Below are 19082 nucleotides of genomic sequence, written 5' to 3'. Positions count from 1 at the left end.
CCTTCCTAATACTTATGTGTAGGGCTGTCACAATTATTGTATAATCGTGTAACCGACCTTGGTTTTTCTTGTCATAATCATTTTAGTACATTCATTGTAGGAGGGGGGATTCAACTTTATTTTCAAGTAGATTTACCCAATAAACTTTGAACATTTTTTACGTGCAGAAAGGCAGAGGAGGAGCATCAATTCCAAAAGTTCCAAGCTGTCAAAACCATTTGTTTTTGAGACAGGGTGTCACCAAAGCTGTGCTGTATTGAGTAGGTATGTCGAAGGTCATTTTCAAAGATGCATTATGATACATTACAAGCTTAAAAACTGAATAAAATTACGACATTTACCTTGGTCATTTGCATGACAATTAATTGTTACCCAAAATTCCACAATTGTCATAGCTCTACATATGTGCTTGTTTGGCCTCAGAACATTGCCTTCGGAGCAGCTCATTGGTCAGGCTTCAAACAAACATCAAGGAATCTTCGCCCCCAACTGCTTTGGGTGGCGGCCGTTTTGCGTCATCCTCATCATTGTCATCATGCATGGCATGTTACTTCATATGGTCTGCCACTATTTATTTTATGTAGAATCCAAGCCACTTCTTGTGCACACTCATGGATGACTCATAGAATAAGTGAAAAATGAAATGTGTTTTACATTGCCATGGGCTATCATTGTGACTGCAAAATAACATGATCTTAGACTAAACATACCGTTCCTGTGGGGTTCAAGTTGGGTTGTTGAGAAAGGGACAGTTATAGTGTGAGTGTGTGTCTGTGTGTGTGTGTCTGTCTGTCTTCCTGCGCCTGTGTGTATTTGTGTCTGTGTGCACGCACGTCTGTCAATGTGTGTCCTGTTGTGTCGTGAATGCACCTACCTCTCCTCATAACCCCCCCAGTGTGTCCTGACCTTTGAGTTGGTGAGTGGAGAAGAGATCATCATGGCTCACTCATGGCTCTGCCTGTCTCTCTGCCTGCTTGTCTGACTAGCTCTCTGCCTGCCTGGCTGCCTAGCTCTCTGCCTGCCTGGCTGCCTAGCTCTCTGCCTGCCTGGCTGCCTAGCTCTCTGCCTGCCTGGCTGCCTGTCTCTCTGCCTGCCTGGCTGCCTAGCTCTCTGCCTGCCTGGCTGCCTGTCTCTCTGCCTGCCTGGCTGCCTAGCTCTCTGCCTGCCTGGCTGCCTGTCTCTCTGCCTGTCTCTCTGCCTGCCTGGCTGCCTGTCTCTCTGCCTGCCTGGCTGCCTGTCTCTCTGCCTGCCTGGCTGCCTAGCTCTCTGCCTGCCTGGCTGCCTGTCTCTCTGCCTGCCTGGCTGCCTAGCTCTCTGCCTGCCTGGCTGCCTAGCTCTCTGCCTGCCTGGCTGCCTAGGTCTCTGCCTGCCTGGCTGCCTGTCTCTCTGCCTGCCTGGCTGCCTAGCTCTCTGCCTGCCTGGCTGCCTAGCTCTCTGCCTGCCTGGCTGCCTAGCTCTCTGCCTGCCTGGCTGCCTAGCTCTCTGGCTGCTTGTCTGACTAGCTCTCTGCCTGCCTGGCTGCCTGTCTCTCTGCCTGCCTGGCTGCCTAGCTCTCTGCCTGCCTGGCTGCCTGTCTCTCTGGCTACCTGTCTCTCTGCCTGCCTGGCTGCCTAGCTCTCTGCCTGCTTGTCTGACTAGCTCTCTGCCTGCCTGGCTGCCTGGTGCCCTCAAGACATAGGGGGTGGGCAGTGGGTTGACACCGACTCAGTCTGGTTATAGTCATGGGTGCTACTCATAGTATCACCATTGTATCCCTGAGAGACTATTTAGGTTGTTTTAGGTGGGAAGGGGGTCTTCAAAGAGGTTTGACATTATATACATACATGTAGTAACTGGCAGTCCCAAATTAATTTTAGCCATTGCAGTCTGCGAAGGTGGTTGAGTTATTTGTAATTGTGCACCTGTCCACAGAGATGTATTGACTTTTTTGTCCAAAACTTCAGTAATGCATTTAATTACATTATTAAAGGAATTCTCCGATTCGTTTGTGTACTTTTCAGCCAGTAGTTCTGAAAGTAGAGCTCACAAGCCAAAAGTGGTTCCCGAAAGTGACGTACTCTGTCACATATGTGCAGATATGTGGACCTTGTCATTGCTCTCTCTCCAGCTCTGCTGTGGGTGCATCATGTGCATCTTGCTAGCTGTCACTCATATGGCAAGGGGCTGAAGCTCATTGGTTGAACTGGAATTGCTAAGGGGCTGGCCCACATGGGCGAAAATGTAGGGAAAATACTGCAGCACAGCTCCCAGAAAAACAATTGCTTTCAAACTAGGGATTTTGTGACTAATTAAGGCAAGACAATAATTCTGCATAAGGATTCTGCATGTATGAACTACACATTGATACATCCAGCCCAAAGTGGGAGGTTTAAAAAATACTTTATAGCCACCAAAGTACCGGAGCATGTCTTTAACCCTATTAGAATAACCTAATCAATCTGACTGGCGTTACTGTGTGTATAGTGTGCCTTGGCACCCTGCAAATCTATATTTCCAAGTGTATGTGTTGTTGTAACAATGTTTTGACAGTTAGAAGACCAAAGACTCAAAACATTGTTTCAATATACCTCATGGTAGCATCAAATCGATGAGTCTTTTCATTTTTGCTGAATATGCACAGCACCTGCTCAAAACCATTGCATGTTTCTATGGGTTGTACATATTGTACAGCGTCTGCGCTTCATATCCCTTGAAAAAAATACAGCACACAAACAACACAGGGTTACACATTCAGTCTAAAATGGGGGCAAACTGCCCTACCTATGAGATGTGAAAAGAGGTCATTGTTTTCATCGAGGTTGCTGCAATAATAAGATGTGGTCTTATTTAGTGATAAGATAGCAGATATTCATTTGATATAGGAGCGCTGAAAGTTAATTGATGGAGTTTGAAGATCAAGATTCAAAAGTGAGGATACGAGATAGAAAGAGAAAGAGCGATTAAGACGGAGATGGAAGCTGACAGAGATAGTGTGAATAAGTGAGAGATGAAGAGGGAGGGATGGACAGAAGGAGAGAGGAACAATGGAAAATACACTGAGTAATATGAGTCAGCGTGGTGCAGATGGGTATAATAATATAGCACACATCCTACCCTCCTCTCTTTTATCCTCTCCTTTTATCCTCCCCTCTCCTTTCTCTGGTGAATTGATGGGAATGTGTCCCAGGCTGCTCGCAGTAATAAGGGAATTTATGTTAATTTCGTCCCGCCCATTGATTTACTGGTGACAGATGAACGTTTGTTTCAGTCAATTTGTTACACCCCTTTACTTTTGATAGAGAGTCTATACTGCCGCTGTGTATGGAGCATAGGGGCAGAGTTAACATACTGGAAAAGAGAAAGAATTGGTAGAAAACACAGCCTGCTAAAGTGTCACAGAAACCATTGTAAAGAGAAAGTATGTGCATAATATTCCAACTATATTACTTTGAGTACAACTTTAAGTACAGACAGTTTCATTCTATGAGGCAAGACATATACCCGAATACAAGAATAATACCAGACCCAACATAATGTTTTCTTATTCTGAAAAGTGGAAGCATGTACAGTTGAAGTCGGAAGTTTACATACACCTTAGCCAAAGACATTTAAAGTCATTTTTTCACAATCCCTGACATTTAATCCTAGTACAAATTCCCTGTCTTAGGTCAGTTTGGATCACCACTTTATTTTAAGAATGTGAAATGTCAGAATAATAGTAGAGAGAATTATTTATTTCAGCTTTTATTTCTTTCATCACATTCCCAGTGGGTCAAAAGTTTACATACACTCAGTTAGTATTTGGTAGCATTGCCTTTAATTTTTTTTTACTTGGGTCTGTCAAGACTTCTTCCGAAGTCGATTCCTCTCCTTGTTTGGGCGGTGTTCGGCGGTTGACGCCACCGGCCTTCTAGCCATCGCTGATCCATTTTTCATTTTCCATTTGTTTTGTCTCGTTTTCCCACACACCTGGTTCTCATTGTCCCTCATTATGTGTTGTGTATTTAACCCTCTGTTTCCCACATGTCTTTGTGTGGTATTGTTTATCTGTTTTGATGTATGCGCACGTTAGTCTGGTTGCGCTGGGTTATGTATACCCATTTTATATTTTGTGTTCATTGTGCCATGTGCTTTTGGTTCGCCTGAATGAAAGGCTCCGTGTGCTACCCAATTTCTGCTCTCCTGCGCCAGACTCCCTTGCAGCCATTTACGCATACCAGACAGGATCAAATGTTTCGGGGTAGCCTTCCATGAGCTTCCCACAATAAGATGGATGAATTTTGGCCATTCCTTCTGACAGAGATGGTGTAACCGAGTCAGGTTTGTAGGCCTCCTTGCTCGCACATGCTTTTTCAGTTCTGTCCACAAATTTTCTATAGAATTGAGGTCAAAGCTTTGTGATGGCCAGTCCAATACCTTGACTTTGCTGTCCTTAAGCCATTTTGCCACAACTTTGGAAGTTGAAGCGACCAAGCTTTAACTTCCTGACTGATGTCTTGAGATGTTGCTTCAATATATCCACATAATTTTCTTTCCTCATGATGCCAGCTATTTTGTGAAGTGCACCAGTCCCTCCTGCAACAAATCACCCCCAAAACATAATGCTTCCACCCCTGTGCTTCATGGTTGGAATGGTGTTCTATGGCTTGCAAACCTCCCCTTTGGTCCTCCAAACATAACGATGGTCATTATGGCCAAACAGTTTTTGTTTCATCAGACCAGAGGACATTTCTCCAAAAAGTACGATCTTTGTCCCCATGTGCAGTTGCAAACCGTAGTCTGACGTTTTTATGGTGGTTTTGGAGCAGTGGCTCCTTCCTTGCTGAGTGGCCTTTCAGGTTGTCGATATAGGACTCGTTTTACTGTGGATATAGATACTTTTGTACCCATTTCCTCCAGGATCTTCACAAGGCCCTCTGCTGTTGTTCTGGGATTGATTTGCACTTTCCGCACCAAAGTACGTTCATCTCTAGGACAGAATGCGTCTCCTTCCTGAGCGGTATGACGGCTCCGTGGTCCCATGGTGTTTATACTTGCATACTATTGATGGTACAGATGAACGTGGTACCTTCAGGCATTTGGAATTGCTCCCAAGGATGAACCAGACTTGTGGAGGTCTACAATGTATTTTCTGAGGTCTTGGCTGGTTTCTTTTGTTTTCCCCATGATGTCAAGCAAAGAGGCACTGAGTTTGAAGGTAGCCCTTGAAATACATCCACAGGTACACCTCCAATTGACTCAAATGATGTCAATTAGTCTATCAGAAGCTTCTAAAGCCATGACATCATTTTCTGGAATTGTCCAAGCTGTTTAAAGGCACAGTCAATTTAGTGTATGTAAACTTCTGACCCACTGGAATAGTGATACCGTGAATTATAAGTGAAATAATCTGTCTGTAAACAACTGTTGGAAAAATGTCCTAACCGACCTGCCAAAACTATCGTTTGTTAACAAGAAATGTGTGTAGTGGTTGAAAAACGAGTTTTAATGACTCCAACCTAAGTGTATGTAAACTTCCAACTTTAACTGTACCTGTGCTTTGCAGTAGTAATAGTAATTATAGGTGTTTCCAGTACCAAAACCATTCTGTGACTTTATTTGACCATTGGAAAACTGTGCAAATACCACATTGCAGGCTCAGTTAAATTGCCCCAAAGTCTCAGTAAGTTTGTGTGTTTGTTTTCAGGCCTGCTGGGTTGCCAGCGGTTCAGCAGCCCATCTCAGAACTACAGCACACTGCTACTGGAGGAGGACAATGGGGTGCTGTATGTAGGGGCCAGGGGGGCTCTCTACGCCCTGGACACCACCAACATCTCTACACCTGGCAATCTCACGGTGAGTACCAGCCTGGACGCTAACGTTCCGTTTCGATGGCAACAAAGTTGCATTGTTTTATAACTGCTAAACTGGTTAGCTGTGACAGCACAACATATCATATAACCGATATGTTGCAATGGCAAAACTAATCCTATTTCACAAATCTTTTTCTCCACAAATCTTAAACAGGACTGGCTAATAATAGCCTTAAGGAGATTCAGTAAATCCTATAATAGGTAAATGTTTTGCAGTGTGACTATTGGATTAAATGTAGGGGGCAAGTTTACTCACGGGCCAATAGAATAGATTAAAACACAATGATGTTGTTGATGGGAGTAACTGGAGTATTAAAATGGAGTATTCAAGTATTGCCATGGTACACTGCCCCATGCTCCCACTGGGTGGTCATTATTGTCTCCCGATGTTTGCAGATTGATTGGGAAGCTTCGGCAGAGCAGAAGAAGCAGTGTCTCAACAAAGGAAAAGACAATCAGGTATAACCAATGGCGTGTAGCACCCACTGTTCAACACACAAACTATCTCTCTCTGCTTCTGACTCTTTCTCTCTTTATTCGATGGCCCTTATTATAGTTGTTATTATAATGTAACAATGTATTTCTGATCAAGACGGAGTCAAGTGAATGTGTTAGCCTTCAAGATTAGGTGGATGTTATATAGATGTATAACCACACTGTTGTGTCTCTCCTACAGACAGATTGTTACAATCACATCCGCTTCCTGCAGAGGTACAATGAGACTCACCTGTACGTCTGTGGCACGCACGCCTTCAGGCCCCTCTGTGCTTACATAGTAAGAGCTGTCCTTCCTTTTGCTCGGGATTCCCTGGTTTACATTCAGTTTACATTCAAAATGCCCATAGAGCCCCACTGTGGACACGTCATAAAACCCATAGAAACTAGTGGTCAAACACAGAAATGGTTCCAAATCTTTTTTCACCATCCATTTTTTCCCTACGGGGTCTGTGTTTCATGTTGGCTTTCCCTGGTGTGATGTTTTGATAACAGTGTAAATCTCTCTCGGACAAATGCTAATTAGCATCAAATGAGACGTCCCGCAACACTACAAATCCCTGCAAGCTCCTGCACGTCATCTGTAGTTGACACCTTTGCTGTCAGCTAGCTTACTAGCTTCCTTGATCCAAAATGAAAGATATATTGAACATTTTCATTTACTGTTCCATATTTTATTTAACTAATATTTGTTGTCTTATTTATGCATTTGGTCTTGTGTCTTGAACATAATACTAACCTAGTAGCAGTCAGGTATTTACAATGTGCTACGAATTCTAGGCCACTCCAACAATTACATCAATGGATTCTAGGCCACTCCAACAATTACATCAATGGATTCTAGGCCACTCCAACAATTACATCAATGGATTCTAGGCCACTCCAACAATTACATCAATGGATTCTAGGCCACTCCAACAATTACATCAATGGATTCTAGGCCACTCCAACAATTACATCAATGGATTCTAGGCCACTCCAACAATTACATCAATGGATTCTAGGCCACTCCAACAATTACATCAATGGATTCTAGGCCACTCCAACAATTACATCAATGGATTCTAGGCCACTCCAACAATTACATCAATGGATTCTAGGCCACTCCAACAATTACATCAATGGATTCTAGGCCACTCCAACAATTACATCAATGGATTCTAGGCCACTCCAACAATTACATCAATGGATTCTAGGCCACTCCAACAATTACATCAATGGATTCTAGGCCACTCCAACAATTACATCAATGGATTCTAGGCCACTCCAACAATTACATCAATGGATTCTAGGCCACTCCAACAATTACATCAATGGATTCTAAGCCACTCCAACAATTACATCAATGGATCCTAGGCCACTCCAACAATTACATCAATGGATTCTAGGCCACTCCAACAATTACATCAATGGATTCTAGGCCACTCCAACAATTACATCAATGGATTCTAGGCCACTCCAACAATTACATCAATGGATTCTAGGCCACTCCAACAATTACATCAATGGATCCTAGGCCACTCCAACAATTACATCAATGGATTCTAGGCCACTCCAACAATTACATCAATGGATTCTAGGCCACTCCAACAATTACATCAATGGATTCTAGGCCACTCCAACAATTACATCAATGGATTCTAGGCCACTCCAACAATTACATCAATGGATCCTAGGCCACTCCAAGAATTACATCAATGGATTCTAGGCCACTCCAACAATTACATCAATGGATTCTAGGCCACTCCAACAATTACATCAATGGATTCTAGGCCACTCCAACAATTACATCAATGGATTCTAGGCCACTCCAACAATTACATCAATGGATTCTAGGCCACTCCAACAATTACATCAATGGATTCTAGGCCACTCCAACAATTACATCAATGGATTCTAGGCCACTCCAACAATTACATCAATGGATTCTAGGCCACTCCAACAATTACATCAATGGATTCTAGGCCACTCCAACAATTACATCAATGGATTCTAGGCCACTCCAACAATTACATCAATGGATTCTAGGCCACTCCAACAATTACATCAATGGATTCTAGGCCACTCCAACAATTACATCAATGGATTCTAGGCCACTCCAACAATTACATCAATGGATTCTAGGCCACTCCAACAATTACATCAATGGATTCTAGGCCACTCCAACAATTACATCAATGGATTCTAGGCCACTCCAACAATTACATCAATTAAATAAATCAAAATAGTTAACAATGCATACATATGCCTTTCATACATAACATATAAACATCTGACTTGATATATTCATCAATGCCAGGAACCTGGGACGTCGAAGAGCACAGTATTAATTATTATTACTAACATATCCGAGAGAGCACAGATTCTCCTGCTTTTCCATTTTAGGAATTAGACCAGCACAAATCATAAAATGTAAAACGGCATATTGTGATTTTTGGTGGGTGAGATACAAATGGAGAAACAACTGGGTGTGTAAGGTATGTTTAATCTAAAATACTAGCTCAACACCAGCAGAATGAGAAACCGACTCAAAACAAGGAAGCCACGCCTACACGCAGCTGTGTCAACACCCATCTTGTCAATTTAACGGGTCCATGTTGCTGCTGTCAATTGTGACCAGCATGAGAACTGCATTACACAGGCAAAAAAGGTAGCAAAAACAGATGTAATCAAATCAAAAGTAGTAGTGAAGGAAGCAGCATAGGGAAATTGGGAAGGTAGGGTGGGTTTATAAGAGATAAGATGGAGAGTTCCAAAGTGTGCAAAGTTCGAAGGACCATCGGGCATAAATGGCATAGTTTGGAATAAGGGTTAGCTAGAGGGATGGTTGGTCATGGAATAAACATAAAATGGGGTGTGTGTTTCTCCACCCCTTTTTAGGTCATTGTCACAAAAATCCGGCCAATGTCCAGTCGCAATCGGGTTCTCAGCGTAGTCATTCTGTCAGTTGCAGCATTCATATCATGGTCATTGTGTGTACGCGAATCACAACATTAAAGGCGATGAGTGATCACAGCATTTCAACATATTGAGCCATACACAATATCACTTTTTACATTTATTTTTAATTTACCAGGTAGGCTAGTTGAGAACAAGTTCTCATTTGCAACTGCTACCTGACCAAGATAAAGCATAGCAAGGCGACACATACAACAACACAGAGTTACACATGGAATAAACAAAACATAGTCAATAATACAGTAGAAAAAGTCTATATACAGTGTGTGCAAATGAGGTAAGATAAGGGAGTTAATGCAATAAATTGGCCATGGTGGCGAAGTAATTACAATATAGCAATTAAACACTGGAATGGTAAATGTGCAGAAGATGAATGTGCAAGTAGAGATACTGGGGTACAAAGGAGCAAGATAAATAAATAAATACAGTATGGGGATGAGGTAGGTAGATAGATGGGCTGTTTACAGATGGGCAGGTGCGGTGATCTGTGAATTTAAGGCCAGTCACCACAGAATGAAATTACATTCTTGCATCTACCTTTCAATTTTGAGATTTGTTGGTATTTTGGTCCATTAATATTAGTATTTTCAAAAAGTAAACATAAAAATGACCAAAACTTGATGAAAATGTATATTTTCTTAGTTTATAATACTACCTTCAACATATTAATGAATTTTAAACACCTAAAAAATGGACATACATCAATGATTTGAAATCTCACTACATTAAATGACACAATTTAAATGCCCATTTCATAGAGATTGTTACAAACTGGACTATATTAGTAACTTACTTTGAACAGATGGTTATTGGGTCTCAGAAGGGTTGGGTTAAATGTGAAAGACACATTTCAGTTGAATACATTGAGTTGAACAACTGACTAGGCAACTAGGTTGCCCTTTCCCCTTTCTGAATAGACGTTTGGTAGTCTAAATTCAGTGTACTTGTCTTTAACTGCAATTTCCCGAAGGGCAGACTCTTCCCACACACCAACTCATTTTTCTCAGCTTCAGAAGCATCTGAATAGATATATTCTCCAGACCTACCCAGAGGGAATTGTTGATATGCTTTTTAAAATGTATATTATAGATGATTTTCTTTGGAAAAATATGCCAAAATGCATTTTACATACATGTCTTTAGTATTTTCCAAATAGAAAGATAAATGTATTTATCCACAATCTGCTCTGGACAAGTCCCATCATGAAGTGTCTTAACAAAATGAAATCAAAATATTTAGTCTGACTTCATCCAGTGTCCTGAAAAATGGATTTGCGCGATATGGAAATATTTGCATATTTTAATAACATATTTCAGAAATGTTTCACATAAAATATTCATAAATTTGTGTCTACATTTAACTGGTAAAAGTTGATTGTGATATGATTAAGGGGAGAAAAGTACCCTATGAGGGTGTGGTGCCTGGCCTTAAGCATTGAAGACAGCATTTTGTTGACACTGTCAATCAATCAATCAATCAAATGTATTTATAATGCCCTTCTGACATCAGCTGATGTCACAAAGTGCTGTACAGAAACCCAGCCTGAAACCCCAAACAGCAAGCAATGCAGGTGTAGAAGCACAGTGGCTAGGAAAAACTCCCTAGAAAGGCCAGAACCTAGGAAGAAACCTAGAGAGGAACCAGGCTATGAGGGGTGGCCAGTCCTCTTCTGGCTGTGCCGGGTGGAGATTAGAACAGAACATGGTCAAGATGTTCAAATGTTCATTGATGACCAGTGGGGTCAAATAATAACATTCACAGTGGTTGTTGAGGGTGCACCAGGTCACCACCTCAGGAGTAAATGTCATTCGGCTTTTCATAGCCGATCATTCAGAGTATCTCTATTGCTCCTGCTGTCTCTAGAGAGTTGAAAACAGCAGGTCTAGGACAGGTAGCACGTCCGGGGAACAGGTCAAGGTTCCATAGCCATAGGCAGAACAGTTGAAACTGGAGCAGCAGCACGGCCAGGTGGACTCGGGACAGCAAGGAGTCATCAGGCCAGGTAGTCCTGCGGCATGGTCCTAAGGCTCAGGTCCTCCGAGAGAAAGAGAGAATTAGAGAGAGCATACTTAAATTCACACAGGACACCGGATAAAACAGGAGAAATACTCCAGATATAACAGACTGACCCTAGCCCCCCGACACATAAACTACTGCGGGCTGAGACAGGAGGGGTCGGGAGACACTGTGGCCCCATCCTACGATACCCCCGGACAGGGCCAAACAGGCAGGATATAACCCCACCTACTTTGCCAAAGCACAGCCCCCACACCACTAGAGGGATATCTTCAACCACCAACTTACCATCCTGAGACAAGGCCGAGTATAGCCCACAAAGATCTCCGCCACGGCACAACCCAAGCGGGGGCGCCAACCCGGACAGGAAGAACACGTCAGTGACTCAACCCACTCAAGTGACGCACCCCTCCTAGGGACGGCATGGTAAGCCAGTGACTCAGAGGCTGAGAAGAGGCAAAGAATCCCAGTGGAGATAGGGGAACCGGCCAGGTTGAGACCGAGTCTGCGTCTCTCACATGGGTAGGCAGACCATTCCATAAAAATGGAGCTCTTATAGGAGAAAGCCCTGCCTCCAGCTGTTGCTTAGAAATTCTAGGGACAGTAAGGAGGCCTGCATCTTGTGACTGTAGCGTAAGTGTAGGTATGTACTGCAGGACCAAATTGGAAAGATAGGTAGGAGCAAGCCCATGTAATGCTTTGTAGGTTAGCAGTAAAACCTTGAAATCAACCCTTGCCTAAACAAGAAGCATATGTAGAGAGGCTAGCACTGGAGTAAGAGGATCACATTTTTTGGTTCTAGTCAAGATTCTAGCAGCCGTGTTTAGCACTAACTGAAGTTTATTTAGTGCTTTATCCGGGTAACCGGAAAGTAGAGCATTGCAGTAGTCTAACCTAGAAGTGACAAAAGCATGGACTACTGTGTGTGAATGATGAAAGAATCTTACCCTAGCTGGAGTTCCATTTGAGTGTGTGTGGTCACTTAGGCCTGCACATCAACCAGTACTGGGACCATTGAAGACTTACGGATACATGCTCTCAAAGTGCCGCTTGAATGTCTTTGGGTCTGCGTCTATAAAAGGTCAAGTACAAAATGAAGTAAGTTAACAATCTGTGGCTAAGATTGAATTCAAAGTTGACACAAATGATAAACTAAGCAATACGATGCAACAAATTACGATACATATGAAAGACTGCACCACAGAGGCCAGTACATTAACTTACAAATAGATAGGACAGGGCAGGTGTGGACCAGTGATGCCTTGGCTGCAGTCTTCTGGTCTGCAGCTGCTCCCTTCATCTTCGCAACCACCGCCTTGGCATCAGTCAACAAGTTCAACTTGAGAGTGGAGCATGTTTTATATATCAATAACATCTACAGTATATGAATCTATCCCTGATTATAAAGCATACCTGACTACAAATCATAGCCTATCGCTGTTATGTTGATTATCAGGTGTTAGAGTTGGGCTGGGACAAAATGCTTCACACACTCCTGCTTGTCTGGACTTCCTGCAATGACTGAAATATTACAGGAAGTTGAAACAGCTTCCCTAGGGGAGGTGATAAGACTCAGGCTCACCCATTGGTCCTGGAATAATGTTGGCAATTTGGCATCAATATCATGACAGTATTTCTACCTCAAAAACAAATGTGTGACTAACAATGAATTTAAAACCCACCAATGCAAATTAGACTAAATAAGGTTACATTACCTTTCCTTGTAGCTATACTGACAACCACTCTGTCTGCTGTATTCTCTCTTTGTTCTTGTTTCCTTATTAGGATGCTGGTGGGCGGAGTTGGGAGGGTCGTCAGCTACACGGGAAACACCTGGGCGTGTCCCAGGATAAATAGACATCTTCCTCCACATTCATTGAGGAGACTCTCTCCACACAGGCACACTATTGTTTATTTGGCTATAGGTTACCTTAGTTAATAAATATGTTTTGTTATTTATTATCTCCACGTTGTCTCCCTTTTTGTTACGGGCTTCGAGCCGGTTCATAACAGCAAACAGATCAATGTCTTCCTGCAGTAAAGTAAGCACGCTGTTGCCTCAAGACTAGCTAGATTACAGGTATTGTGTATATTCAAAACTTGCCCTAGACAGTTCAAGAATTGTCAATTTAAACAAATTTACCCAATCTACTCATTACTAAATTTAGCTAACATTAGATAGTTAATCCAGATATTCTTACCTTTGCCTTGATTTGGCAGTCTCGTCCAGATTATCATGGCCCTGGTGAGTGATGTGAAGCTTGAGACAGGCATTTGTAGTTCTGTATGATAGCCACATTAGCAGCTAATTAATGTTTCATTTTTGGGGAATAAATACAGGGTTTATATATTGATAAAAGTCACGTTGTCCTAGATAGATTTACACGGTTGTCAAAACATCACACCAGGCAGTGGTGAAAAGTACTTAAGTAAAAATACTTTAAAGTACTACTTAAGTAGTTTTTGGGGTATCTGTACTTTACTATTTATATTTTTGACTACTTTTACTTTTACTTCACTATATTCCGAAAGAAAATGATGTACTTTTTACTCCATACATTTTCCCTGACACCCAAAAGTACTCATTACATTTTGAATGCTTACCATGACAGGAAAATGGTCACACACTTATCAAGTTAACATCCCTGATCAATTTCTACTGCCTCTGATCTGGCGGACTCACTAAACACAAATGCTTTGTTGGTAAGGGATGTCATTGTTGGAATGTGCCCATGGCTATTTGTAAATGAAAAAAAAGAAAATTATGCTGTCTGGTTTGCTAAATATAAGGAATTTGAAATTATTTATACTTGTACTTTTACTTTTGTTACTTAAGTATATTTGAGCAATTACATTTACTTTTGATACTTCAGTATATTTAAAACCAAATACTTTGACTTTTACTCAAGTATAATTTTACTGGGTGACTTTTACTAAGTCATTTTCTATTAAGGGATATACTCAAGTATGACATTGTTTTGTTTTTTTACCACTGAAGCCAGGGTAAGCCTACACAAAAGGGGTGGCAGGTAGCCTAGTGGTTAGAGCATCGGACTTGTAACCAAAAGGTTGCAAGATCGAATCCCAGAGCTGACAAGGTAAAAATCTGTCGTTCTGCTCTGAACAAGGCAGTTAACCCACTGTTCCTAGGCCATCATTGAAAATAAGAGTTTGTTCCTAACTGACTTGCCTAGTTAAATAAAAACACAGCCTTTATTTTGTAAGTAAGCATTTCACTGTATTTGACTGTGTTTGGCGCATGTGACAAATACATATACTTTGATTTGATTTGATTTGATTATTTTAAGTGTTTCTAAAATCCCTTATGGGAAAATTAAGGGTGTAAAATCGATTGGAACCATTTCCGTATTTGACCGCAGGGTTTTATGGGTATTATGATTCATACTGAAGTGCCCCATTAGCATGCTGGGTTACCTGCTTTGGTGATGGTTTGATTTATATTCCTCTACTGTAGTTATTGATCCTCTCTCTTCTCTTTTCTATCAGGATGTGGAACGCTTCAGTTTCTCCTCTGGCTTCGAAGAGGGCAGGGACAGGTGTCCCTACGACCCAGCCAAGGGCTACACCGGCCTCCTTGTGGGTAAGAACCCTAATCTACCCCCTGGGCTGCACTATTTTGCCCTAACCCACCACTCAGAATGAACTGAGAGACACTCATCTATCCCCTGTTCTGTGTTCTCTCTCTTTGATCCCTCCATCTCTCTGGTCCTGATTGCAGACGGTGAGATGTTCTCAGCCTCCCAGTATGAGTTCCGCAGCTCTCCGGATGTCCGTCGGAACTTCCCCTTCCCCACTCTGAGGACAGAGGAGGCCCCCACCAGATGGCTGCTGGGTAAAGAGAGGCTGACCCATCCGTTATCTTATAGACATTGGTTTCATTTTGTGGTTTGTTCCCATAGACATTAAAACCAGTAGATAGTGACCGTGCTGACGTCATCCACGTATTTCTATGGAAAACTCCTGATCGGCAGAAGTATTTGAATTTGAAACGTGCCGTATTGCTGAATGGGGCTGAATGGCACCAAAAACTATCTAAGGATCATGGTGAAAGTGGCCATAACTAGCAAAAGATCAAGGTCGATATAGTCATTTTCATCCTGCCTGATAGAGTTAACCTTAACGTCTATGGAGCCTTCTCATAGCCTGCTGGCCCGTGATTGGTCTGTGTGATTTGTGTGTGACAACATTTGTTGTGTGTCGTGCGTGACGACAAATGTTGTAGTCAGAATGGATCACTATTTACTTAAATGTCTCAATTTGTAATGAACTTAATTCACCTTGGGGAGCCCAAAACGTCCATCTAGAAAAAAAAATGTGTTCGGGGCGATTGTAATTTATATACGCTTTCTAGGGCAGACCAGGGTTTTTGGCATCACTAGGTTGCTACGCAGTAGCTGACCAACAGAGCTCTTGACTTCACGCTCCAGACCGGACCAGGGGCATAGCCAGAAATTCGTTGATGTGTGTAGAAGCATTTTTGTAATGTATTCTTTTTTTGTTTTTGCTCAATCTGATTGGGTGGGCCTGTGTCCACCCAGACCCACCCATGTCTACGCCCCTGAACCGGACACTGTGGTCCTGTTTGATCCGTACAGCTATACAATTTTGGAATACCAATGTAATCTGTAATTCTGATTCATTATACTACAACTATATGGTACTAAGCAGACCTGGGTTCAAATATATGCATATTTAAATATTTGTATTTGAAATACTTATTTTCTGTGTATTTGAGTATTTTCAAATTTGCCAAATCAACTATTTCTATTTTTCGGGGTCCCCTTGGGCTGACCTAAACATGCAAGTCAAACTGGGTGGGGTCTTCAATGGGTAAAGTATTAGTATTTGAAAATACATTACTTCAAATACCGGTAGTTAGTTGTAAATACATGATAATACATTCCAATTTCCAAATACATTCCGGAAATATTGAACTACTTGTATTTTCAAATAAACGTTGTCCAAGTAATTGTTTTGAAATGTATATGAAAGTCATTAAAATGCAGTAATATTATCAAATCTAATTATTTATCCCAAGTGTGGTACTAAGTACTGGCCGAAAACATAGGGCATTTAATATTCATTCCTTCATAATACAAGCTCTGCCTTCACCTTAGCATACTCTAATTCATATACTGTGGTTATCCTTGCTTTCCACCTACATTATCTCTGTATCAGTAGGTGGCATGGTATGATGATGACAATAAACTGAATCTCTCCATAGTATGTGCTTTGCCAGGAGTTGGACAGAATGTACACAGTGTGATGATCTGTTTTTGTCATTGTGTGAGCAGAGGCGGACTTTGTGGGCTCGGCGCTGCTGAAGGAGAGTGTCAACAGCTCAGTGGGCGACGACGACAAGATCTACTTCTTCTTCACAGAGAGGAGCCAGGAGCAGATGGCCTACCCCAGCCAGACCAGGGTGGCACGGGTGGCCCGCATCTGCAAGGTAGGCCTGAAGGGGGACATGTGTTATGGCATTAAGGGTTGCCCAACTCAATGGAAGGGGGAAAGTGGAGAAATGGTTCAATGGCTGCAATGGAATGAATGTAACGGTATCAAACACAAGGAACCTCAAGATTACTTGCGTAACCCAGGTTCTCTGATATTATGAGTGAGATCTCACATGTGGGATTCACCTCAATCTCAGAAGATTGAAGAACCAATTACACACGTACTGCCAAACCAAACCCTAAGGTCTGAAGAACTGCTGCTTGGTGAAGCATATCCAGCTAGCCAGCTTTCCTTGACAGTTTGAACACAGCCCGCGACGCGGATAGCTCTTGTGGCTGGGACCGTGGATATTCACGTGGCTTGTGGCTGTTTAAATCCCAGCTGTTTGTTGCTGTTTCCAACGGCTCTGCAAGCTGTGTTGTCTGGAACTGCGTGGAGTACCAGCGTTAGCCTACATCGCAACCATGACAAAGACCAAAGCCATTGGGAATACCATTGAGGACAGTGGTGTCTCTCTATCACAGGTCAAGGATCTTTTAAATTAACAAAAATAGTTCTACAAGCTGTTGTCACAACAACAAGAAAAAACTTCAGGTGTGTCCAAATACTGGTGGAGTCAACTAATAAAAGAATGGACGATCTGACCAGAGAGTTCCAGGACCTGAAGAATAGTGTTCAGTTCTCCCAGGGTCAGCTCGATGGGACTGTAGACCCCACCTCTGGCCCAGGTGACAGGCACAGGCCGATAGTGTTCAAGTTCCTAAGGTTCAAGGACAAGGTAGCTGTTCTGTAAAGAGCCAAGAACTTGAGAGGAACGTACATCTTCCTCAATGAGGACTTTCCTGAAGCTGTGCGCCAGAAGAGGAAAGAACTTATCCCATCCATTAAAACTGCCAGAATGCGTGGGGACATTGCTTACATTCGCTATGACAGGCTCATTGTACACCCTCTCTCCCAAAAGCCGGGAAGTCATCAGAGAGCCACGCCTGTGGGTTCGTAGCGTCAACTCCTCAGCACACAGACTTACACACACCAACTGGTTAATGGACTGCTGAATTATGTTTTTCCTCTTGCTTGAAAATCGGTCGTTCTGTGCCTGAACAAGGCAGTTAACCTGAACAAGGCAGTTAACCTGAACAAGGCAGATAACCTGAACAAGGCAGATAACCTGAACAAGGCAGTTAACCTGAACAAGGCAGTTAACCTGAACAAGGCAGTTAACCTGAACAAGGCAGTTAACCTGAACAAGGCAGATAACCTGAACAAGGCAGTTAACCTGAACAAGGCAGTTAACCTGAACAAGGCAGATAACCTGAACAAGGCAGTTAACCTGAACAAGGCAGTTAACCTGAACAAGGCAGATAACCTGAACAAGGCAGTTAACCTGAACAAGGCAGATAACCTGAACAAGGCAGTTAACCTGAACAAGGCAGTTAACCTGAACAAGGCAGATAACCTGAACAAGGCAGTTAACCTGAACAAGGCAGATAACCTGAACAAGGCAGATAACCTGAACAAGGCAGATAACCTGAACAAGGCAGTTAACCTGAACAAGGCAGATAACCTGAACAAGGCAGATAACCTGAACAAGGCAGTTAACCTGAACAAGGCAGTTCCCCGGTAGGCTATCATTGTAAATAATCATTTGTTCTTTAAAACGGACTTGCCTATTTACATAAATGTGAAATAAAAATATATATATAAATAAAGTGACTATACATAGACAATAAACAGAGAGTAGCAGCAATGTGAAAAGAGGGTTGGGGAGGACAATATATGATCAATACAAGTGGATGTCACAGACCCAACACTATTGGTATGCACTCTGTTTAGTTGAGTGATAACTGGGGTCCTATTCAGGGCTGGACTAATGCAGAGGCTTGCCGGGGCCCAAGTGAAAGCAAAGAAAAAAATTGTAATAAAAATAAATGAAAATATTATTTGTGTAATAAACAGTAGATATATATTTTTTAACTGCAACCGCCAACCAGATTCAGAAGCCCGCCCTTTTTTTGTTTAACCTTTATTTAACTAAGCAAGTCAGTTAAGAACAAATTCTTATTTACAATGACGGCCTACCTCGGCCAAACCCTAAACCAGGCGATGCTGGGCCAATTGTGCACCGCCCTATGGGATTCCAAATCATAGCCAGTTGTGATACAGCCTGGAATCAAACCAGGGTTTGTAGTGACGCCTCTAGTATTGAGATGCAGTGTCTTAGACCACTGCGCCACTCGGGAGCCCCAAAACTCTACCTACATTACAGTTCTAAAGTTTGGGGTCACTTAGAAATGTCCTTGTTTATGA

General features: G+C 42.3%; 1 protein-coding gene across 2 annotated transcripts in view; it reads left to right on the top strand.

The window, feature by feature from the left end:
- sema4gb (sema domain, immunoglobulin domain (Ig), transmembrane domain (TM) and short cytoplasmic domain, (semaphorin) 4Gb) overlaps nt 1-19082 on the top strand; it is a 72886-nt gene that overhangs the window by 34207 nt on the left and 19597 nt on the right. For both annotated transcript variants that reach the window (XR_002949424.2, XM_024387387.2), the window contains exons 3-8: nt 5666-5814; nt 6228-6290; nt 6508-6606; nt 14808-14901; nt 15040-15153; nt 16616-16770. Coding sequence is in view for 1 of the 2 variants with exons in the window: in XM_024387387.2 (XP_024243155.1) it covers nt 5666-5814; nt 6228-6290; nt 6508-6606; nt 14808-14901; nt 15040-15153; nt 16616-16770 (674 nt within the window). In the remaining variant the exon portion in view is untranslated. The remainder of the gene's footprint in view (nt 1-5665; nt 5815-6227; nt 6291-6507; nt 6607-14807; nt 14902-15039; nt 15154-16615; nt 16771-19082) is intronic.

This window comes from Oncorhynchus tshawytscha, linkage group LG25 (genome assembly GCF_018296145.1).
Source record: "Oncorhynchus tshawytscha isolate Ot180627B linkage group LG25, Otsh_v2.0, whole genome shotgun sequence".
Lineage (NCBI taxonomy): Eukaryota > Metazoa > Chordata > Actinopteri > Salmoniformes > Salmonidae > Oncorhynchus > Oncorhynchus tshawytscha.
Note: the sequence above shows the minus strand (reverse complement) of the source record. Positions and strands in the feature narration are given on the sequence as shown.